This window comes from Scyliorhinus canicula, chromosome 17 (assembly GCF_902713615.1).
Source record: "Scyliorhinus canicula chromosome 17, sScyCan1.1, whole genome shotgun sequence".
Taxonomy (NCBI): domain Eukaryota; kingdom Metazoa; phylum Chordata; class Chondrichthyes; order Carcharhiniformes; family Scyliorhinidae; genus Scyliorhinus; species Scyliorhinus canicula.
In genome coordinates this window covers 105,099,956-105,124,796 of record NC_052162.1, presented here as the reverse complement: position 1 = coordinate 105,124,796, position 24,841 = coordinate 105,099,956, and the positions used below count along the sequence as shown (strand labels likewise).

At 47.7% G+C, this 24,841-nt stretch overlaps 1 protein-coding gene and 1 non-coding gene across 5 annotated transcripts; both read right to left on the bottom strand.

Annotated features, from left to right (window-relative positions):
* Nucleotides 1-458: 458 nt before the first annotated feature.
* LOC119951460 (zinc finger protein 135-like) lies at nt 459-2,959 on the bottom strand. 4 transcript variants are annotated; one of them, XM_038774672.1, is made up of 3 exons: nt 2,824-2,896; nt 2,628-2,740; nt 459-2,442 (listed from the first exon to the last, which is right to left on the bottom strand). In XM_038774672.1, the coding sequence occupies exon 3, from the start codon at nt 2,122-2,124 to the stop codon at nt 1,114-1,116; it is 1,011 nt and encodes a 336-aa protein (XP_038630600.1). In that variant the 5' UTR covers nt 2,125-2,442; nt 2,628-2,740; nt 2,824-2,896; the 3' UTR covers nt 459-1,113. The 4 variants fall into 4 exon arrangements, with proteins under 4 accessions (XP_038630600.1, XP_038630599.1, XP_038630598.1 ...); XM_038774671.1 differs by having other exon boundaries at nt 459-2,740; nt 2,845-2,959; XM_038774670.1 differs by having other exon boundaries at nt 459-2,740.
* Nucleotides 2,960-20,020: 17,061 nt separating this feature from the next.
* Nucleotides 20,021-20,093, bottom strand: trnat-cgu. Its single transcript has one exon. It is a non-coding gene; the product is annotated as a tRNA-Thr (tRNA).
* Between the last annotated feature and the right edge of the window lie 4,748 nt (nt 20,094-24,841).

Here is a 24,841-nt window from a genome sequence, read left to right as displayed (position 1 = left end):
TGTTAAGGTTACAAAATGTTGCTGCTGCCGCCATGTCAGAAATGATTGAACTTCCAAACTTCATCAATATCAATGTTGAGCGATGAGGCTTTTTTGATGTTTGTAAAATATGCCCCTGATCACATTCCTTGATCATTCCATTAGGAAGAGGTGATCGTGCTGCTGCTGCTGCTGCATCATCTGCTGCTTAAACATCATCTGCTGCTTAAACGGAAAGCCCATGGTAATTTAGGGGCAGCAGGGTAGCATGGTGGTTAGCATAAATGCTTCACAGCTCCAGGGTCCCAGGTTCGATTCCCGGCTGGGTCACTGTCTGTGTGGAGTCTGCACGTCCTCCCCCTGTGTGCGTGGGTTTCCTCCGGGTGCTCCGGTTTCCCCCCCACAGTCCAAAGATGTGCGGGTTAGGTGGATTGGCCATGCTAAATTGCCCGTAGTGTCCTTAATAAGTAAGGTTAAGGGGGGGGTTGTTGGGTTACGGGTATAGGGTGGATAAGTGGGTTTGAGTAGGGTGATCATGGCTCGGCACAACATTGAGGGCCGAAGGGCCTGTTCTGTGCTGTACTGTTCTATGTTCTATGTGTGTAATGTGCAAGTCATTAAGAACAGGCAGCAAGGATTCATCAACAATTTCTAATCAGAGTGGTAAATTAGTGAAACTTTCAGACACTGAATTGCAGAATTTTCATGAAAGATCAATTTAGGATTGAAGGAAAGTGCAGAATTTCATAGTCATGGAGTTTCTGTTGAGGATTCTTGAATTGGGGGGGGAGAAATCACAAATGGTGCTTTTGAAATGGCACACTGTAGCCCCAAAAACCAATGACAGATCCAGAATATAGAACTCCAGCCGGTTACAGGGTTATTAGTATCAGCAGAACAAATCTAATATACTAAGACTAAGTCCTGGATATGATTAACCGCAGCAGAATCCAACACATGCAGTCACTTCTGTATTCACTGGTGAGCCTGCAGGTGTGAATCCCTTTCCACACACAGCAGGTGAACGGTCTCTCCACAGTACAAATTATCTCATGTGCAGTGAGCTGAAATGACAGTGAGCTGAAATGACAGCCTGAAGCTTTTTCCATAGGATGTGCAGCTGAATGAAGTCTCCTAGGTGTGAATCCGGTGGTGTGACTGGAGGCCAGATAGTCGAGCAAATCCCTTCCCACACATGGAGCAGGTGAACGGTCTCTCCCCAGTGTGAATTCGTTGGTGTCTAACCAGGTCGAATGACTGAGTGAATCCTTTCCCACAATCGGAGCAGGTAAATGGTCTCTCCCCCGTGTGAGTCCGTTGGTGTACAGTCAGAGCAGAAGAATGTCTGAACCTCTTTCCACAAGTACTACAACTGAATGGCTTCTCCTCAGTGTGAATTCGTTGGTGTTCAATGAGCACAGATGACTGCCGGAAACTCTTCCCACAAGTACTACAGCTGAATGGATTCTCCTCAGTGTGAATTCGCTGGTGTAACTGGAGGCTGAATAACCGAGGAAATCCTTTCCCACACACTGAGCAGGTGAATGGTCTCTCCCCTGTGTGAAGTCGCTGGTGTCTCACCAAGTCAAATGACTGAGAGAATCCTTTCCCACACTCTGAGCAGATGAACGGTTTCTCCCCAGTGTGAGTGCGTTGGTGTACAGCGAGGGTGGATGACTGCCCGAAGCTCTTTCCACAGTAAGTGCAGCTGAATGGCTTCTCCTCAGTGTGAATTTGCTGGTGTGACAGAAGTCCGGATGACCGAGTGAATCCCTCCCCACACGTGGAACAGGTAAACGGCTTTTCCCCTGTGTGAACTCGCTGGTGATTCAGCAGGCTGGCTGACTGAGTGAATCGCTTTCCACACATGGAACAGATGAATGGCCGCTCCCCACTGTGAACTCGTTGGTGTGTAGTGAGGGTAGAAGAATACCTGAACCTCTTCCCACAGCAAGTGCAGCTGAAAGGTCTCTCCTCAGTGTGAATTCTCTGGTGTAACATCAAGGAGGTTTTCTGAGTAAATCCCTTCCCACACACAGAGCATGTGAATGGCCTCTCTCCAGTATGACTGCGTTGATGGTATTTCAGTCTGGATGGATAATCGAATCCTTTACCACAGTCCTCACATTTCCACAGCTTGTCCATGACCCCTCTTTGTGGATCTCCAGGTTTGGATGATCAATTGAAGCTTCGTCCACACAGAGAACAGTGCACAGTTCCTCCCTGCTGTGAATGATGCAATGTTGTTTCAGTCTGTGAAACTGGTTAAAGCTCTTTCCACAGTCTGTAGGCTGGGACTTGGGTGTGTGTGTGTCAGATCTTTTCCAGTCACACTGATATTTGAAATCTTCTCTTGAGAGACTGGACAGATGAACATTCCTCCTTCTAGATTCAAAGGCTGCTGACATTCGATTTTGAATAATCTCGTGACTCAACCAAGTTGTTTGTTTTCCCTTCTAATACCTGTAAAAAGGAGTTTCCAGAAATAATCATGGGTAAATGCAGCATAGAAATTCAGAACAGACAAAACCTCCATAGCAATTCAGAAGACAATTGTGGTTTGCATGAAACTTATCTTCCTCTTGATTTGCAAACTGCAGTCACGTCCCGTTTTATACATTATCCCATCTTCTGTGCTAAATACCAACCCCATCACACCATTTATTTCCTTCACTTCAGATTTTCTCCCTTTCACTCCTCTGGTTTCTCTTTGGGGAGAAGGACATCAGGGGTGGGTAATAAATGCGTCTCTGCCCAAATCCTGTCAAGAGAACAATAATAAAATCAATGAACCAATCGATTTCTATCCTGGTCACTGAGAGTCCGCCCACTCTGAAGCCTCACCAGGAGAACCGAACATACAACCTGCTCCTCGCTGAAACAAGATGGCGACAGTTAATCAGGGTCTGTTCCGGAAAAATCCCCGGATGGTAAACGCGGTTCTGCAGCTTTTTATTGGGGGTTTGCGGCTGTTGCTGACTCCTCCCAGCCCACCACCCAGGAAACAGACACTGCGCATGCGCCATATCACAATGCCGAGTGTGATTGACGGCACGTCCAAACCAATAGGAAGGAGGGGCGGATCTGGAGGACCGACCGGGAGAGGTTAGCCCTTCAACCAGAATGGAGAAGGGGCGGGCTCAGGTCGGGTCAGCCTCATTGGCTGTGGTGGATGAAGCGCGCTGTCAAGATGATGCCAGTTAACTCAGGCCTGTCAATGGAAAAAGCCCGAGCAACTATCATCGTTATTAATAGGTATTTGAGATTTGGAGTCTACACCGGCTCCCTCCCTCCCCGGGTTTTGGTTTTATTCCTCTTTTCTCTGGGCACGGTTTTGAATTGTATTTAATCTGAGGGAGGTGGAGGATTGTTGGTGTATGTGGAGCCAGGACACTGAGGAGGGGGTTGGGAGTCTGGGGGCTCTGGCAGGGGTCACCACACGAGCAGGTGAAGGTTGGCCAGTTAACGGGAGTGTGATTTGGGGGGGAGCAGGCGTTCAAAGGAACAATGGGTTGAGCCTGGCCTGGGTTTGATAATGGCGGATGGGTGGGGCTGAGAGACTCCCAATCAGAGCAGTAACGTGGACGTGAGGGGATTGAGACCGAGCGATTTTGAGAACTTGAAGGGTTTAAAAGCTGATGTGGTGATGGTCAGGAGACCTATTTGAGCGTCCGAAAGGCTGGGGGAGTCAGGTGTTTCATTTGGGTTTCAATAGTAGGGCTTGGGCCCTACTAAGCATTGCTGCCTCAGTGTCAGAGACCAGGGTTCGATTCCCCGAGGTGGAATTTGCTTGTTTTCCCTGTGTCTCTGTGGTTTCCTTTGGGTGCTCCAGTTCCTCCCACAGTTCAAAGATGAGCAGGGTAGGTGGATTGGACACACTAAATTTCCCCTTAGTGTCCAAAGACGTGTAGGTTAGGTGTTGCTTATTGGGGTGGGCCTAGGTAAGGTCCTCTCTCAGAGTTGGTGCATATCGAAGGGCTGAAGGGCCTCCTTTTGTACTGGGATTCTGTGGGGAAATGTTTCTTCCCACATAACCTATTTATATCCTTCATAATTTTGTATAGAACATAGAACATTACAGCGCAGTACAGGCCCTTTGGCCCTCGATGTTGCGCCGACCTGTGAAACCCCTCTGAAGCCTATTTGACCTACACTATTCCCTTATTATCCATATGTCTATCCAATGACCATTTCAGTGCGTTTAGTGTTGGCGAGTCCACTACTGTTGCAGGCAGGGCATATACTTCGATGTGGGCCCCACAGCCTTCTCTGCTGTGTCACAGCATCATAGAATTTACAGTGCATAAGGAGGCCATTCTACCCATCAAGTCTGCACCGGTTCTTGGAAAGAGCACCTGACCTAAACCCATACATCCACCCTATCCCTGCACCTCCACCCTTTCCCCATAACCACACCTGACCTTTTTTGGACACCAAGGGCAATTTAGCATAGCCAATCCACCTAACCTGCACATCTTTGGACTGTGGGAGGAAACCGGAGAACCTGGAGGAACCCTTGCAAACATGGGGAGAACGTGTAAACTCCGCACAGACAGTGACCCAAGCCAAGAATTGAACCTGGGATCCTGGAGCTGTGAAGCAATTGTGCTAATCACTACCTACCATGCTGCCAAAGGTGGACAGGTCCCTGCCGTGCTCACAGACCAGGGGGTGGGGAGTAGGGCGAGGGGGTGAAGGGATTGGATGGGCTCATGAGCGGGTTGGGGGGGGGTGGCGAGTGAGTGGACCCATGGAGGTTTTTACTCCCAAGGGATTGAGGATATTCATTTTTCTCCCAGTGCAAATGGTGTATTCAAGGATTAATTTTTAAAAAAAATTAGAGTACCCAATTCATCTTTTTCCGATTATGGGACAATTTAGCGTGGCCAATCCACTTAGCGTGGCCAATCCACCTACCCTGCAGATCTTTGGGTTGTGAGGGAGAAACCCATGCAAACATGGGAGGATTAACTTTTTTGCGGTGGGAAAGGCACTGTTGGCTGGGGTTAAGAGGTCTGCATGGATGGATGTGGTTTTGGAGATGGGGGCAGCCTTGAGGCCAGGGTGGAGAATGGATGTGGGGTTGTTGGCAGACTGGAGCTTCCATGACAAGATAGGGACAGTGATTGAGGAGTATGTGTGATTTCATTGCATGGGGGAGGTCTCGCAGGTGGTGGACTGGAAGGCTCTGAAGATGGTGGTGAGGGGAAAGGTGGTCTTTCTGAAGGCCAAGGTGGAATGGGAGGATCGTCAAACTTTGATAGAAAAGATTTTGGAGGTGGATGGGAGGTATGTGGGGGTCCTGCACAGGTTGCCTTGCAAAGAGGAAGGAATTACAGGTGAGGTTTGACCTATTCTGATGGAGTAAGTGATGCATTAGCTAAGAAAGGCAACGGAAGCTGTCTATGAGTATGGGGAGGGATGTTGGCAGGTCAGCTCCGAAGGGAGGCCGCGGTGAGGGAGATAGTTTGTGTGTGGGATAAGACAGAAGAATTGGTGGTGGCTCCGGAACAGATTAATCTTGTGTTCGAGGGGTTCTATAGGGACCTGGACAGGTCAGAGCCCCTGGAGGAGGAGCGGGAGATACGGGAGTTTCTGGATGGGCGGGCATGTCTGAGGTTGGGAGAAGTGGAGAGGGCAGGGTTGGAGGAGCTGTTGGGGGAGCAGGAGGTGAAGGTGGCAATTGGCAGGATTCAGGCAGAGAAAGCAGTGGGGCCCGATGGGTTTCCGGTCGAATTTTATAAAAGATTTAAGGACAAGCTGGCGTCACTGATGGTGGGAATATTTGAGGATGCGATGGGTAGGGGCTCTTGCCGCGAACAATAGGGCAGGCTTCCGTCTCGCTGTTGTTGAAGAATGACAATGATCCAGTGGAGTGTGAATCGTATAGGGCCATATCTCTGCTGAATGTAGATGCCAAGATATTGGAAAGGATGTTGGTGTTAAGGTTGGAAGGGCGACTCCCAAAGATGATTTGGAGGAGGACCAGATGGGGGTCGTGAGGAGAAGATACTTGTCCTCGAATGTGACGGGTTTGCTGAACGTGGTGCTTTCTCCTACAGAGGGGAGGGAGACGGTGGTGGTGGTGGCGGCGTTAGATGCAGAGAAGGCGTTTGATTGGTGGAGTGGAGTTATTTAATGGCAGTATTGGAGAAATTTTGGATTGGGCTGGTTTGTGGTGTGGGTGCAGCTCTAAGGAGCCAATGACGAGTGTGCGCACAAAGAGCAGGAATTCAGGGTATTTTGCATTACACTGGGGTACGAGGCAGGGATGCCCCATGTCCTCCCTTCTGTTTGCATGGAGCCCCTGCTTATTGTGCTGAGGCGCTCTGGGTTGTGGAAGGAGATAATGAGGTGGGGGTGAAGCATAGGGTGTTCTTGGATGCAGATGAATTGTTGCTGTATGTTTCGGAGCCAAGCACTTTGGTGTGGAGTATAATGGGGTTGCTCTAGAGATTGAGGCGTTCTCAGGATACAAACTGAATTTAGGGAAAAGTGAGTATTTTGTGGTTTCCCTCCAGAGTGGGAGCGGGTGTGGAGGGGCTACCATTGTGTTTGGGGGTGCAGGTGATCCAGGATTGGGCAGGGCTTCGTAAATTTAACTTCACTTATTTGGTGGGGAGGGTGAAGACTGATTTGCTGAGGTGGGACAATCCCCCTGTCATTGGAGGGCTGGGTGCAGGCAATTAAGATTAATGTTTTGCCACAATTCCTGTTTTTGATTCAATGCCTGCCAGTCTTTTCACCCAAGGCATTTTTTAAGGGGTTGACAGATTGATCTTGTTTGTTTGAGCGGGGGAGGTGGCCAGGATTAGGAGGGTGATACTGCAGGAGGAACGTCAGAAGATGGGGGGGCGTTAGGGTTTCCAAATTGTTGTATTATCATTGGGCGGCAAATGTAGAGAAGGTGTGGGGCTGCAGTAGGGAGGGCTGGCTCTGTGCGTGAGGATGGAGGCAGGCTGTTGCAGAGGGTCGGGGTAGAGGGCATGGGAACTATCGATGGGCCCAGAGACGTATTTGGTGAGTCCAGTGGTGGTGGCCACGTTGAGGATTTGGAGGCAGTTTGGACAGTTTTTTAGGTTGGGGCCCGGGTCGGGGGGGATTGCTGATTACGGGGAAATCATGGGGAGGATGTTTGCGAGGTTTCCGAGATGGGAAGAGAGGGGGATTAAGGGAATGAAGGACCTGTTCCTGGGAGGGCGATTTGTGAGTTTGGAGGAGTTAGGTGAGAGGTTTGGCTGACGCGCGGTGGAAGTTTCAGGTACATGCAGGTGTGGGACTTTGAAGATGGTTTTTCCGACCTACCCGATAGCGCATGCCTTCTCATTGCTAGAGGTGGTGCTGTTAGTGGGGGGGCTGAAGAGAGATTTACGGTAGGGTTTTGGAGGCAGACAGGGTGTCCTTGGGTTGGGGGGGGGGGGGGTGGGTTATGGTTAAGACGAAGTAGGAGGAAGAGTTGAGGGTAGTACTGGAGGAGGGTCTGGTATGAGGTGTTGCGAAGCGTAAATGCCTCAACTTCTTGCACAAAGTTGGAGCTGATACAGTTGAAGGTAATGTACAGGGCGCACCTCACAAAATCACGGATAAGCAGGCTGTTCGAGGGGATGGAGGATGTCTGTGAGTAGTTTGGGATGGGTGGTGTGAATCATGTGCATATGTTTTGGTCCTGCCCAAAGCTGGAAAGGTTTTGGAGGACGGTGTTCAGCACCATTTTGGCGGACCATACATGCGGACATGGAGCCCGGTCCCCTAGAAACCTTTGCCTCGCTGATTGCTCGTAGACGGGTTTTGTTGGGGTGGAGGTCAGCTTTTCCACCATGTGCCTCGGCGTGACGGGGAGGATCTGCTGGAGTTTTTGACCCTGGAAAAGGTGATGTTTTCTCTGAGGGGGTGAGTGATGGGTTCTACAATTGTTATGGTCTGTTCAGCATGGATTTTCAGGAGTTGGTTACAGTTGACTGTTGAGAGGGGTGGTTTGCAGGGGCTGGGGATTTTGCAGGATGGTTTGGAATTATAAAATTGTTGAAAATTTGCTGAATAAAAATACCTTAAAAAATATACCGAGCGAGTACTGCACTGTCAGAGAGTCAGCACTGACGGGCTCCCTCATTGCCAGAGTGTCAGTGTGGAGAGAATGTCGCACTGTCAGGGGGTCAGTGTTGAGAGAGTGCCTTGCCATCCGACAGTCAGGACTGAGCAAGTGCTTCACAGTCAGACAGTCAGTACTGAGGGAGTGTCTCACTGTTAGAGGTTCCACACTGAGGGGGTGCTTCACTGTCAGAGGGTCAATACTAAGAGAGCGTCTCACTGTCATAGGCTCAGTACTGAAGGAGCACTGCACTCTTGGAGAGCAGTACTGTGGGAGTGTCTCACTGTCAGAGGGTCAGTACTGAATGTCTCACTTTTGGAGTGTCTAACTGTCGGAGGGTCACTACTGAGGGAGTGTCTCACAGTCGGGGGGGGGGGGGGGGGGGGTCAGTGCTGAGGGAGCACTGCACTTCAGATAGCAGTACCGAAGGACTCCCTCACTGTCAGAGCTCAGTACTGAGGGAATGTCTCACCGGCAGAGGGTCAGTACTGAGGGAGTTGCCTCACTGTCGGAGACTCAGTACTGAGCGGGTATTGCACTCGTGAACAGCACTGTAGGAGTCCTTCACTATCAGCGTGTCAGTACTCAGAGAATATCTCGCAGTCAGGGGGTCAGCACTGAGGGAGCGTCTCACTGTTGGAGAGGGAGTGCTAGCCCCAGCACCCGAAGTCAAGGTTGGCCCGCGTTAGTCGCGAAGGTCGGCCGGCGTGGTCTGCGAAGGTTAGCCAGCATGGGTCCCGAAGGTCGGCCGGCGTGGGTCCCGAAGGTCGGCCGGTTGGTAAAAATGGGTCCCCGGAATGTTACATACTGGCTCACTGGGCCTGCTCATTCCATCCCAACTTCCTTCACTTATGGGAAAGTGACTGAAATAGTGCAACAGACAGACATTTGGGGAAAAATTTGCTACTCAAATGAGGTCAGGTCTCTGTATCTAGAAGAACTGGAGCAGATGCAATAACCCATGGGGAGGCAGTGGTATTGTCACTGGACTGGCAATTCAGAGACCCAGGGTAATGCTCTGGGGACCTCGATTAGAATCCCACCACATTCCAAATCTGGAATTTAAAGTCTAATAATGGCCATGAAACCAGTGTCAATTTGTTCACTAATACTCCTTTTGGTAAGGAAACCTTGCCTACATGTGAAACATGTCCCACAGCAATGTGGTTGTCTCTTAAATGCCCTCCAAAATGGCCCAACAGTCACTCAGTTGTATGAAGCTACTACAAATACTACATAAAGGAATGAAACCAGATGGAACCTACACCAGATGGACTGCAGCGGTTCAAGAAGGCAGCTGATCACAGCCTTCTCAAGGCCAATAAATGCTGGCTGAGCCTTTGAATTAACTTTTTAACAAAGAAAGAAAAACAGCAATGATGACAAACTCTGATTACATCTCAGAAAAGATTGGACATGCTCTAAATGTCTTATTTGGTTTGAAATAATGAAGGATGACCTGGTCGTTTAAGATTTGACAGGATAGAAAAGTGCAGATAGACGAGAATAAACATCTGTTAGCCATGAATCCATGGTGCAAATCAGGAGCAACTTTTCTTAACAGAAATTAAAGCAGAGAATTCTGGAAATACTCAGCATACTGTGGATGGAGAAAAAAAGTTAATCTTTCAGGTCTGTGCACTTGCAGTGCAGTTCTGATGAATCGTCAGGCCTGAGATGCGAACTGTGTCTCTCTCTGCATAGATGCTGCTAGATTGCTGCGTATTTCCAGAATGTTCTGTTTATATTTCAGAATTCCAGCTACCACAATGTTTTGCTGGAGAATATTATTTTATTGCTGGAGAGTTTCAACAGGAGAGTGCTGACAATGTGAAACTCGTGTCAGAAGGATTTGGGATTCCCATCTAAACGGGTGTAATCCTTTCATTAAAAAGTTAGTTTACCAGCTGAATTAGGAAATTAATTCACTTGGTGATCCCACTCACTGTCAGAACAGCAAAGTTACACCAGAGGGAGACCATACAAAGAACTTACAGGTCCTTCGGCCCTCCAAGTTGTGCGGATAATGATGCCTGTCTAAATTAGAACCTTCTGCACTTCCAGGGTCTGTATCCTTCTATTCCCATCCTAATCATGTATTCGTCAAGATGCCTCTCAGACATCGCTATTGTATCTGCTTACACCGCCTCCTGTGGTAGTGCGTTCCAGGCACTCGCCACCCGCTGTGAAACCTTTGCCTCGTAGATCTCCTCTAAACATTCCCCCTCGCATCTTAAACGTATGTTCTCTTCCAATTAACGTTTCTACCCTGGGAAAATGTGTCTCACTATCCACTGTGCCTATGCCACTCATAATTTTATATACCTCTATTAGGTCGCCCTGTGGTTCCAATCTCTCCTCATAGCGAATACCCTTCAGACCAGGTGACATCCTGGTAAACCTCTTCTGCATCCTCTCCAAAGCCTCCATGTCCTTTTGGTAGAGTGGTGACCAAATGTTGCACATAAGTAAAAGGATTTAACCAGTTTTCCCATGAGTTGACATTGCAGCTTTCAAAACTCAAAATATTTGACCCATTATCAGCACATTCTTAGAGACGAGGGGGCGTTTAACTGTTCTGTCCAGGGTAAAAATAATGATCTCACTTAATTCTACTGTGCATTTACATTTAACTATAGGAATTGTTATTGTTGTTAGGTTCACCTAGGACAGACGTGGTGGGAAGAGAATGCTGGTTAGTTGCTGTATCAATTGAGTTAATCATTGGAATTACCGTGGTCAGTAGCTGCAATTGTAATCAAATCGCCGATTAATTATTTCCATTAAACAACATGAGTTGGAATGGCGGAATGTTTGGCCAGCATTCGCCGCGGGTTAAAATGTGCCCTATTCTGGCCACAGGAGATCCGCGTCGGCGCAGTCCAATTTGTGAATAGCGCATGCGTAGTACGGGCTGTCCCTGAAGCTGCAATGAGCCAATAAGGAACAATAGAGAACAGTTGAGTTCTGGAATCGGGCGGGGGGCGGAGAAATGAAGTCAGCGGAGTGGTCGGTAAGGCTTCAGAAACATGCAGTGGAGATTTCTAACTCCGAAAACAAAATACCGATCCCGCTTTAGCAATGAAAGGGAAGTTAGATTCAGAGCCGCGTCTCCGGTAACCGGAAATAGTCCGAGTTAACGGCCGTCATCTTTATATGGGGCAGTGAGCTGGCGAGTGCATATGTGACAGCCATCTTTATCGGGGGCAATGCGCTCCAGGGAGCATGCGTGGCCCCCGTCTTTTGCCCCCATCAAAGAACAAAGAAAAGTACAGCACAGGAACAGGCCCTTCAGCCCTCCAAGCCTGTGCTGACCTTGCTGCCCATCTAAACTAAAATCTTCAACACTTCCTGGGTCTATATCCCTTTATTCCCATCCTATTCATGTATTTGTCAAGATGCCCCTGAAATGTCACTATCGTCTCTGCTTCCAACACCTCCTCGGGCAGCGAGTTCCAGGCACCCACTACCCTCTGTGTAAAAAAACTTTCCTTGTACATCTCCTCTAAACCTTGCCCCTCGTACCTTAAACCTATGCCCACGAGTAATTGATCCCTCTACCATGGGAAAAAGCCTCTGACTGTCCACTCTTGTCTATGCCCCTCATAATTTTGTAGGCCTCTATCAAGTCGTCCCTCAACCTCCGTCGTTTCAGTAAGAACAAACCGAGTTTTATTCAACCGTCCCTCATAGCTAATGCCCTCCATACCAGGCAACATTCTGATAAATCTCTTCTGCACCCTCTCCAAAGCCTCCACATCCTTCTGGCAGTGTGGAAACCAGAATTGAACACTATACTCCAAGTGTGGCCTAAATAAGGTTCTATACAGCTGCAACATGAGTTACCAATTTGTATACTCAATGCCCCGGCCAATGAAGGCAAGCATGGGAAGCATGGTGGTTAGCATAAATGCTTCACGGCTCCAGGGTCCCAGGTTCGGTTCCCGGCTGGGTCACTGTCTGTGCGGAGTCTGCACGTCCTCCCCGTGTGTGCGTGGGTTTCCTCCGGGTGCTCCGGTTTCCTCCCACAGTCCAAAGATGTGCGGGTTAGGTGGATTGGCCATGCTAAATTGCCTGTAGTGTCCTAAAAAGTAAGGTTAAGGGGGGGTTGTTGGGTTACGGGTATAGGGTGGATACGTGGGTTTGAGTACGGTGATCATTGCTCGGCACAACATCGAGGGCTGAAGGGCCTGTTCTGTGCTGTACTGTTCTATGTTCTATGCCATATGCCTTCTTGACGACCACCTCCATTTGTGTTGCCCCTTTCAGTGACCTGTGGACCTGTACACCAAGATCTCTCTGACTGTCAATACTCTTGAGGGTTCAACCATTCACTGTATATTCCCTACCTGTATTAGACCTTCCAAAATGCATTACCTCACATTTGTACGGATTAACCTCCATCTGCCATCTCTCCGCCCAAGTCTCCAAACGATCTAAATCCTGCTGTATCCTCTGACAGTTCTCATCGCTATCCGCAATTCCACATACCTGTGTGTCATCTGCAAACTTACGAATCAGACCAGTTACATTTTCCTCCAAACCATTTATATACTACGAACAGCAAAGGTTCCAGCACTGATCCCTGCGGAACACCACTAGTCACAGACCTCCAATCAGAAAAGCACCCTTCCATTGCTACTCTCTGCCTTTTATGTCCTCGCCAGTTCTGTATCCATCTTGCCAGCTCACCCCTGATTCCGTGTGACTTCACCTTTTGTGCCAGTCTGCCATGAGGCTTTACTGAAGTCCACATAGACAACATCCACTGCCCTACCTGCATCAATAATTTTTGTGACCTCTTCGAAAAACTCTTATCAAGTTAGTGAGACACGACCTCACCTTCACAAAACTGTGTTGCCTCTCGCTAATACGTCCATTTGCTTCTGGTTTAGCACACTGGGCTAAATCGCTGGTTTTTAAAGCCGACCAAGGCAGGCCAGCAGCACGGTTCAATTCCCATACCAGCTTCCCCGAACAAGCGCCGGAATGTGGCGACTAGGGGCTTTTCACAGTAACTTCATTGAATCCTACTCATGACAATAAGGGATTTTCATTTTCATTTCATTTTCAAATGGGAGTAGATCCTGTCTCGAAGAATTCTTTCCAGTAATTTCCCAACCACTGATGTAGGCTCAGCGGCCTGTAGTACCCAGGATTATCCTTGTTACCCTTCTTAAACAAAGGAACAACATTGGCTATTCTCCAGTCCTCCGGGACATCACCTGAAGATAGTGAGGATCCAAAGATTTCTGTCAAGGCCTCAGCAATTTCCTCTATCCTCCTTCAGTATTCTGGGGTAGATCCCATCAGGCCCTGGGGACTTATCTACCATAATATTTTTCAAGACGCCCAACACCATGTCTTTTTGGATCTCAATGTGACCCAGGCTATCTACATACCCTTCTCCAGACTCAACATCCACCAATTTCTTCTCTTTGGTGAATACTGATGCAAAGTATTCATTTAGTACCTCACCCATTTCTTCTGGCTCCACACATAGATTTCCTTGCCTGTCCTTCAGTGGGCCAACCCTTTCCCTGGCTACCCCCTTGTTTTTATGTATGTGTAAAAAGCCTTGGGATTTTCCTTAACCCTCTTTGCCAATGACTTTTCGTGATCCCTTTTAGCCCTCCTGACTCCTTGCTTAAGTTCCTTCCTATGTTCCTTATATTTGACACAGGCTTCGTCTGTTTCCAGCCTTCTAGCCCTGACAAATGCCTCCTTTTTCTTTTTGACGAAGCCTACAATATCTCTCGTTATCCAAGGTTCCTGAAATTTGCTGTATTTATCCTTCCGCACAGGAACATGCCGGTCCTGAATTCCATTCAACTGACATTTGAAAGCCTTCCACGTGTCAGATGTTGATTTGCCTTCAAACATCCACCCCCAATCTGGGTTCTTCAGTTCCTGCCTACGAACATAGATCATTACAGCGCAGTACAGGCCCTTCGGCCCTCGATGTTGTGCCGACCTGTGAAACCACTCTAAAGCCCATCTACACTATTCCCTTATCATCCATATGTCTATCCAATGACCATTTGAATGCCCTCAGTGTTGGCGAGTCCACTACTGTTGCAGGCAGGGCATTCCTCGCCTTTACTACTCTCTGAATAAAGAACCTACCTCTGACATCGGTCCTATAATTATCTCCCCTCAATTTAAAGCTATGTCCCCTCGTGCTAGACATTACCATCTGAGGAAAAAGGCTCTCACTGTCCACCCTATCTAATCCTCTGATCATCTTGTATGCCTCAATTAAGTCACCTCTTAACCACCTTCTCTCTAACGAAAACAGCCTCAAGTCCCTCAGCCTCTCTCATAAGATCTTCCCTTCATACCAGGCAACATTCTGGTAAATCTCCTCTGCACCCTTTCCAATGCTTCCACATCCTTCCTATAATGTGGCGACCAGAACTGCACGCAATACTCCAAATACGGCCGCACCAGAGTTTTGCACAGCTGCAACATGACCTCATGGCTCCAAAACCCAATCCCTCTACCAACAAAAGCGAACACACTGTACGCCTTCTTAACAACCCTCTCAACCTGGGTGGCAACTTTCAGGGATCTATGTACATGGACATAGAGATCTCCCTGCTCATCCACACTACCAGGAATCTTGCCATTAGCCCAGTACTCTGTCTTCCTGTTATTCCTTCCAAAATGAATCACCTCACACTTTTCCGCATTAAACTCCATTTGCCACCTCTCAGCCCAGCTCTGCAGCTCATCTATGTCCCTCTGTAACTTGTAACATCCTTCCGCACTGTCCACAACTCCACCAACTTTAGTGTCATCTGCAAATTTACTCCCCCATCCTTCTACGCCCTCCTCCAGGTCATTTATAAAAATGACAAACAGCAGTGACCCCAAAACAGATCCTTGTGGTACACCACTAGTAACTGGACTCCAGTCTGCACATTTCCCATCAACCACCATCCTTTGTCTTCTTCCAGCTAGCCAATTTCTGATCCAAACTGATAACTCACCCTGAATCCCATGCCTCTGTATTTTCTGCAGTAGCCTACCATGGTGAACCTTATCAAATGCTTTACTGAAATCCATATACACCACATCAACTGCTTTACCCTCATCCACCTGTTTGGTCACCTTCTCAAAGAACTCAATAAGGTTTGTGAGGCACGACCTACCCTTCACAAAACCGTGTTGACTATCTCTAATCAAATTATTCCTTTCCAGGTGATTGTACATCCTATCTCTTTTAAACCTTTCCAAGACTTTGCCCACAACAGAAGTAAAGCTCACTGGTCTATAGTTACCGGGGTTGTCTCTTCCCTTCTTGAACAGGGGGACAACATTTGCTATCCTCCAGTCTTCTGGCACTATTCCTGTGGACAAAGATGACTTAAAGATCAAAGCCAAATGCTCAGCAATCTCCTCCCTAGCTTCCCAGAGAATCCTAGGATAAATCCCATCCCAGGGGACCTATCTATTTTCACTCTTTCCAGAATTGCTAACACCACCTCCTTATGAACCTCAAGTCCTTCTAGTTCAGTTGCCTGTATCTCAGTATTCTCGACAACATTGTCTTTTTCCTGTGTGAATACTGACGAAAGATATTCATTTCGCACCTCTCCTATCTCCTCGGACTCCACGCACAACTTCCCACTACTGTACTTGACTGGCCCTACTCTTAACCATAGTCATTCTTTTATTCCTGACATATCTATAGAAAGCCAGGGTTATCCTGGATCCTACTTGCCAAAGACTTCTCATGTCCCCTCCTGGCTCTTCTTAGCTCTCTCTTTAGGTCCTTCCTAGCTAAGTTATAACTCTCGAGCGCCCTAACTGAACCTTCACATCTCATCTTTACATAAGCCTCCTTCATCTTGACAAGTGTTTCAACTACTTTAGTAAACCACGGTTCCCTCGCTCGACCACTTCCTCCCTGCCTGACAGGTACATACTTATCAAGGACACGCAGTAGCTGTTCCTTGAACAAGCTCCACATTTCCATTGTGCCCATCCTCTGCAGTTTCCCTCCCCATCCGATGCATCCTAAGTCTTGCCTCATTGCATCATAATTGCCTATCCCTCAGATATAACTCTTGCCCTGCGGTATATACCTATCCCTTTCCATCACTAAAGTAAACGTAATAGAATTGTGGTCACTATCACCAAAGTGCTCACCTACCTCCAAATCTAACACCTGTCCTGGTTCATTACCCAGTACCAAATCCAATATGGCCTCGCCTCTCGTTGGCCTATCTACATACTGTGTCAGGAAACCCTCCTGCACACATTGGACAAAAATTAACCCATCTAAAGTGCTCGAACTATAGCGTTTCCAGTCAATATTTGGAAAGTTAAAGTCCCCCATAACAACTACCCTGTTACTTTCACTCCTCTCCAGAATCATCTTTGCAATCCTTTCCTCTACATCTCTGGAACTTTTCGGAGGTCTATAGAAAATCACTAACAGGGTGACCTCTCCTTTCCTGTTTCTAACCTCAGCCCATACTACCTCAGTAGACGAGTCCTCATCAAACGTCCTTTCTTGCCACCGTAATACTGTTCTTGACTAACAATGCCACCCCTCCCCCTCTTTTATCACCTTCCCTGAGCTTACTGGAATATCTGAACCCCGGCACCTGCAACAACCATTCCTCTCCCTGCTCTATCCATGTCTCCGAAATGACCACAACATCGAAGTCCCAGGTACCAACCCATGCCGCAAGTTCACCCACCTTTTTCCGGATGCTCCTGGTATTGAAGTAGACACACTTTTTAAACCACCTTCCTGCCTGCCGGTACACTCCTGCAACTATGAAACCTTACTCATGACCTCACTACTCTCAACCTCCTGTATACTGGAGCTACAATTCAGGTTCCCAATCCCCTGCTGAACTAGTTTAAACCCTCCCGAAGAGCATTAGCAAATTTCCCCCCCAGGATGAAATGAAAAAATGAAAATTGCTTATTGTCACGAGTAGGCTTCAATGAAGTTACTGTGAAAAGCCCCTAGTCGCCACATTCCGGCGCCTGTCCGGGGAGGCTGGTACGGGAATCGAACCGTACTGCTGGCATGCTTGCTCTGCTTTAAAAGCCAGCAATTTAGCCCAGTGAGCTAAACCAGCCTCTATTGGTACCCCTCTGGTCCAGGCGTAGACCATCCCGTTTGCAGAGGTCCCACCTACCCCAGAATGAGCCCGAATTATCCAGGAACCTGAAACCATCCGTCCTGCACCTTCCCTGTAGCCACTTGTTCAACTGCTCTCTCTCTCTATTCCTCGTCTCGCTAGCACGTGGCACGGGTAACAACCCAGAGATAATAACTCTGTCCTAGATCTAAGTTTCCACCCTTGCTCCCTGAATTCCTGCCTGACATCCCTATCCCTTTTCCTACCTATGTCGTTGATACCTATGTGAACCACGACTTGGGGCTGCTCCCCCTCCCCCTTCAGGATCCTAATACTGTTATAATTAGCCTTCCCCCAGTTTAGCACGTTCACCCTAGGACCACTCTTATCCTTGTCCACAGCACTTTAAAACTTACTGAATTGTGGTCACTGTTCCCGAAATGCTCCCCTACTGAAACTTCTACCACCTGGCTGGGCTTATTCCCCAATACCAGGTCCAGTACGGCCCCTTCCCTAGTTGGTCTATCTACATATTGTTTTAAGAAGCCCTCCTGGATGCTCCTTACAAACTCTGCCCCGTCCAAGCCCCTAGCGCAAATTGAGTCCCAGTCAATATTGGGGAAGTTGATGTCTCCCATCACAACAACCCTGTTGCTTTTTCTCCTTTCCAAGATAACCAGGTCTCATCTGCCTAACCCGGAATACTTCTTGCATTCAAACATGTTGTTTGCAGCAACATCTCCCTGTCTGCTCTTCCTCAGAGCCATACTGGCCCTATTCCCTAGTTCTCCCTCATCTTTTCACCTTCTGACCTTTTCCCCCGTACCCATCCCTCTGCCATACTAGTTTAAACCCTGCCATGTGACACGAGCAAACCTCGCGGCCAGGATATTTATGCCTCTCCAGTTTAGATGCAACCAGTCCTTCATATACAAGCCACACCTGCCCCGAAAGAGCTTCCAGAGGTCCAGATAACGGAAACCCTCCCTCCTACACCAGCTGTTTAGCCACATGTTTAGCTGCTATATCTTCTTATTTCTAGCCTCATTGGCACGTGGCACAGGGAGTAATTCCGAGATTACAACCCTCGAGGTCCTGTCTTTTAACTTTCTGCCTAGCTCCCTGAACTCCTGCTGCAGGACCTCATGCCCCTTCCTGCCTATGTTGTTAGTACCAATATGTACAACAACCTCTGCCTATTTGCCCTCCCCCTTCAGGATGCCCGCTACCTGTTCTGAGACATCCTGGACCCAGACACCAGGGAGGCAACGTACCATCCTGGAGTCTCTTTCACGTCCACAGAAGCGCCTATCTGTGCCCCTGACTATAGAGTCCCCTATGACTATTGCTCTTCTGCGCTTTGACCCTCCCTGCTGAACATCAGAGCCAGCCGTGGTGCCACTGCTCTGGCTGCTGCTGTTTTCCCCTGATAGGCTCTTCCCCCCCAACAGTATCCAAAGCGGTATACCTGTTCAAGAGGGGAACAACCACGGGATTCCAGCACTGATTGCCTACCCCTTCTGGTGGTCACCCATCTCTCTGCCTGCACCTTGGGTGTGACCACATTAATATAACTCCTATCTATCAAGCTTTCCGCCACCTGCATGCTCCTAAGTGCATCCAATTGCTGCTCCAACCGAACCACGCGGTCTGTGAGGAGCTGCCATTGGTTACAGTTGCTGCAGACGTAATCGACCGGAACGCTGGAAGCGTCACAGATCTGCCACATCTCGCAGTTCAAGCACTGTACCCCGCTGAGTGACATTTAAGCACGAATTAATTAATTTAAAATAAACACTTGAATTATTGTTAGATTGAGTTCCAAATAACTGTATGGGCCTGATGCTAGATGATTTTTACTGTAAAACTAAATACTAAATATCGATCACTGCCCTCGGGTTTAGTTACTCCACTATCTAAGAACAAAGAAAATTACAGCACAGGAACAGGCCCTACGGCCCTCCCAGCCTGCGCCGATCCAGATCCTTTATCTAAACCTGTTGCCTATTTTCCAAGGGTCTACTTCCCTCTGTTCCCCGCCCATTCATGTATCTGTCCAGATGCCTCTTAAATGATGCTATCGTGCCCGCCTCTACCACCTCCGCTGGCAAAGAATTCCAGGCACCCACCACCCTCCGCGTAAAAAAAACTTTACACGCACCTCTCCCTTAAACTTTCCCCCTCTCATCTTGAAATCGTGACCCCTTGTAATTGACACCCCCACTCTTGGAAAAAGCTTATTGCTATCCACCCTGTCCATACCTCTCATAATTTTGTAGCCCTCAATCAGGTCTCCCCTCAACCTCCGTCTTTCCAATGAAAACAATCCTAATATAGAACATAGAACAGTACAGCACAGAACAGGCCCTTCGGCCCTCAATGTTGTGCCGAGCCATGATCACCCTACTCAAACCCACGTATCCACCCTATACCCGTAACCCAACAACCCCCCCTTAACCTTACTTTTATTAGGACACTACGGGCAATTTAGCATGGCCAATCCACCTAACCCGCACATCTTTGGACTGTGGGAGGAAACCGGAGCACCCGGAGGAAACCCACGCACACAGGGGGAGGACGTGCAGACTCCACACAGACAGTGACCCAGCCAGGAATCGAACCTGGGACCCTGGAGCTGTGAAGCATTTATGCTAACCACCATGCTACCCTGCTGCCCCTAAAATGTTCGGCTGTTTCTATTTTTCGGAGCAGCGTAATAAATTCTCCCACTTCCCTGCATGATATCCCCTCTGTCATGTGGCCACCGATTCACGTTACTGTCCAACCTGTTTGCATCTCTTCGCGTCCTTGCGTCATAATTTACTCCTATCAACTAAATTTCAATCACAGGCTCCAGCGAGAGCTGAAATCGCGACCCTTGGTTTACGAGACCAGTGCTCTAACCACTGAGCTATGGAGCCAGCTACTCAACCTTTCTTCATAGCTAGCACCCTCCATACCAGGCAACGTCCTGGTGAACCTCCTCTGCACCCTCTCCAAGGCATCTACATCCTTCTGGTAATGTGGCGACCAGAACTGCACGCAGTATTCCAAATGTGGCCGAACCAAAGTCCTATACAACTGTAACATGACCTGCCAACTCTTGTACTCAATACCCCGTCCGATGAAGGCAAGCATGCTGTATGCCTTCTTGACCACTCTATCGACCTGCGTTGCCACCATCAGGGTACAATGGACCTGAACTCCCAGATCTCTCTGTATATCAATTTTCCCCAGGACTCTTCCATTGACCATATAGTCCGCTCTTGAATTAGATCTTCCAAAATGCATCACCTCGCATTTGTCTGGATTGAACTCCATCTGCCATTTCCCTGCCCAACTCTCCAATCTATCTATATTTTGCTGTATTCTCTTGACAGTCCGCCTCGCTATCTGCAACTCCACCATTCTTAGTATCATCTGCAAACTTGCTCATCAGCCCACTTATACCTTCGTCCAGATCATTTATGTATATCAAAATCAACAGTGGTCCGAGTACGGATCCCTGTGGAACACCACTAGTTACCTTTCTCCATTTTGAGACACTCCCTTCCACCACTACTCTCTGTCTCCTGTTGCCCAGCCAGTTCTTTATCCATCTAGCTAGTACACCCTGAACCCCATATGACTTCACTTTTTCCATCATCCTGCCATGGGAAACTTTATCAAATGCTTTACTAAGGTCCATGTATATGACATCTACAGCCCTTCCCTCATCAATTAACTTTGTCACTTCCTCAAAGAATTCTATTAGGTTTGTAAGACATGACCTTCCCTGCACAAAACCATGCTGCCTATCCCTGATAAGTCTATTTTCTGCCAAATGTGAATAGATCCTATCCTTCAGTATCTTCTCCAACAGTTTGCCTACCACTGACGTCAAGCTCACAGGTCTATAATTCCCTGGATTATCGCTGCTACCCTTCTTAAACAAAGGGACAACATTAGCAATTCTCCAGTCCCCCGGGACCTCACCCGTGCTCAAGGATGCTGCAAAAATATCTGTTAAGGTCCCAGCTTTTTCGTCCCTCGCTTCCCCCAGTAACCTGGGATAGATCCCATCCGGTCCTGGGGACTTGTCCACCTTAATGCCTTTTAGAATACCCAAAACCTCCCCCTTCCTTATGCTGACATGACCTAGAGTATTTAAACATCCATCCCTCGCCTCAACATCCATCATGTCCCTCTCCTTGGTGAATACCGATGCAAAGTACTCATTAAGAAGCTCACTCATTTCCTCTGACTCCACGCATAAATTCCCTCTTTTGTCTTTGAGTGGGCTCAAAGTTAATCTAGTTAATCAATTAGATTTTTTTGCAATATTATTTTTTTTTCAAATTTAACAGATTCCCAATCAGCCAATCAGGTCGCAGCTTTACTGTGATGTCACTTGCAGTCCCCCCCGCCCAATTGTAAAAGGAAATAAGGATCACTTACCTTCCCAGGATGCTCTCTGGTTCTCTCCCTGCAGATTAACAGTTACAAGCCAGGAGAAGGGAAACAACACGGTAGGGATAAAAAAAACCTCCTCCCACTCTGCTCCGAATTACCTCACTGTACCAAATTACCAAGTTCCAATTCCCACTCTGGATTTGTTTCACTCACTCAGGATGTGTCTCCTTCACCTGCCCAAAGCTTACTGAATGCGCTTTTTGTCTGTCTTTTATACAGACCTCAGCTAACCAGGGTGACTCATACTCCTTAAGCTTCAAACAGAATACAATGTACAAGCCTCAGCTGAGGTAGAGGCTGCATAGAATTAGGCAGAATTTGGTGTGAAATCAATGGGTTGTTGTAAAAACGGGAGATCAGGGTGACAACAACTCTATGAACATCATCAATCATGGAAACCTTACAGCACGGGAGGAGGCCACCCGGCACACCGGGTCTGCACCGACCTTCTGAAAAGAGACCCCACCCAGGCCCATGTCCTTTCCCCATCCCTGTAACTCGGTAATCCCACCTAACATTTTGGACTCTGGGACAATTTATCACTGCCAATTCCCCTAACATGCACATGTTTGGACTTTGGGAAGAAACCGGAGCACCAGGAGGGAACCCACTTCAGACACAGGGAGAACGTGTAAATTTTATAGTCACGCAAGGCCAGCATCAAATCCGGTCACTGGTGCTGTGCTAACCACTGTGCCGTCCATCATCCCAGTGAACTTCATTGGAAAATTATCAAACAAAGTCTGACAAAAGGAGATATTAGGGCAGGTTTGGGCAAAGAGTTTTAAAGAGAGTCTGAAATAGTTGCTTGTTTGTTACAAAACCTGAGTATCACTGAAAAACGAAAGAGGCCGAGGAAGCTGTTTGACTCATGCCCATCAGGGCAGATGCAAACAGGAGATCTGAGTGATGACACAGTTATGAGGCCAACAACTCATCCTGAGATCAATCTTGACCAGACTGACTTCATCTCAGAATGTTGCAGGGAGAGGAATGGAGCTGGTATCCAGTGAATGGAGATTGGAGCAGGGACTGAAAACTGTCTTCAGTCTTCTCAATGTTTAACTGGAGTTAATTCATCATCAGGAAGAGAACCAGAATGGGCCATGAGACTGACCCCAGGCTTAACTGGGTTACGGGGATAGGGTGGAGGTGTCGGCTTGGGAAGGGTGTTCTTTCTGGGGGCCGGTGCAGACTCGATGGGCTGAATGGCCTCTCTGCACTGTAAAGTCGATGACTAACATAGTTCGAGGAAGAGAAAGAAGGAAGGAAACCCTGAGAGGTTTGGAGAAATCACCTTCACCAACGCTCATTAAATCTCCACACAGTAAGTTTAGGTTGTAACAAGGTTGATGTCTGCTGTCCTGGATGGTCAGTCAGGGGGTTTCAGATTAATTTTTTGTCACGAGCAATGAGTGAAGTGAATATTCAAACATATTGTTATCTCTAGGTGTACAAGTTTGTTAAAAAGATACAGAAAAACTGTCCAAAACTTTGTTTGGATTTCAGCACAGGGAGGTGTGTGGGATGGGGATTTGCACCTTTTGGGGAACAAGAGAGGAAAATAGGCCCCTTAGAAACTAGAATTGTCTGTTCTGAATTTCTATCCTGTACTAACAGTGATGACTTTTTTCAACTCATCTTGCAGAAAGTTAGAAGCGGAGGATTTGCTGACGGGAAACTCAAACCAAACATTACATCAAGATCTGAGTCACTGAACTCATCAGGACCTGAATATCATCAGCCTTTGAATGTGGAAGGAGAATTGTTTGTTCTACCTGTGGGAAAACATTTGAAACATCAATAATGAATTCACCAATAGGCGTGCGCACACACATACCCAAGTGAGAGTGTTCCAGTGAACTGACTGTGGAAAGAGCTTTGACAAGTTAAACAACCTGAAAAAAATATCACACCATTCACAGCGAGAAACTGTACACGTGTTCTGTGTGGTCGAGGATTCAACTGATCATCAAACCTGGAGAGACACAAAGACACGTGCACCATGGAGAAACCGTGGAAATGTGCCGATTGTGGGAAACGATTCAATTACCCATCAGACCTGGAAACTCATTGGCGTACTCATTCTGGGGAGAGGCCGTTCATCTGCTTCCAGTGCGGAAAGGGATTTACTCAGTCATCTTACCTGCTGGTACACCAGCGGATTCACAGTGGGGAGAGACCTTTCACCTGCCCTGAATGTGGGAAAGGATTCACTGGTTCCTCTGATCTACTGAAGCACCAGCGAGTTCACACTGGAGAGACGCCATTCAACTGCACGTCCTGTGGAAAGGGATTCAAGTCTTCACCCAACCTCACTGCACACCAGCGCATTCACACTGGTGAAAGGCCATTCATCTGTTCTGAGTGTGGGAAGGGATTCACTCAATCATCCAACCTGCTGACACACCAGCGAGTTCACACTGGAGAGAGACCGTTCATCTGCTCTGCATGTGGGAAGGGATTCTCCCGGTCTTTCCACCTTCTGACACACCAGCGAGTTCACACCGGAGAGAAAGTGTTCACCTGCTCCAAGTGTGGGAAGGGATTCAGTCAGTCATCCCACCTGCTGACACACCAGCGAGTTCACAAGTGACTAGGGATTGGTTTCTGCTGTTAGTCACATCCAGGACTGAACCATGCTCATTCAGTCATTCACCCACAGTTGTGGTTTGATGTTAATAATCTCTGTAACTGGGCTGGTGTTTAATATTCTGGATCTATAGCTGATTGTGTTCTTGGGGCTGCGGTGTCCCTTTCAGAATCACTGTCTGTGATCTTTTCCATAATTCAGGAACTCTCATCAGAAATTAGTTTAAAGATTCTGAACTTTTATTTCAATCCTGAATTATTCTGTTGTATGAACTGCACAATTCAGTGTCTGAGTGGTTCTGAGGAAATGAATAAATGAATGTGATAAAATTAGAATTATTAGTTAAGATAGGATAGATAGTAGGGCCGGTCCGATGTTAGTAGGGCCGGTCTGATGGTAGGGGGCTCACAGACAAAGGACAAAGAGATTTAGCCAAAGCCTGTTTGAAACCATCGGGGGAGGGTGGCCGCATGGTGAGCATGGTGAAAAGGATGCTGGGGTTACAATGCAAAGTGACCAATTAGGATATAGGGCCAGGTCAGGAGGTGTATAGAATGACCAATGGGAAGCTTATATGTGAATCGTACTGTGATTTTGAATATATCAGCAGAAGTTTCTTTGTGT

Excerpts from the sequence above, each read along its gene's own strand:
- LOC119951460 (XM_038774671.1), bottom strand. The coding sequence starts at position 2,124 with ATGGACAAGCTGTGGAAATGTGAGGACTGTGGTAAAGGATTCGATTAT.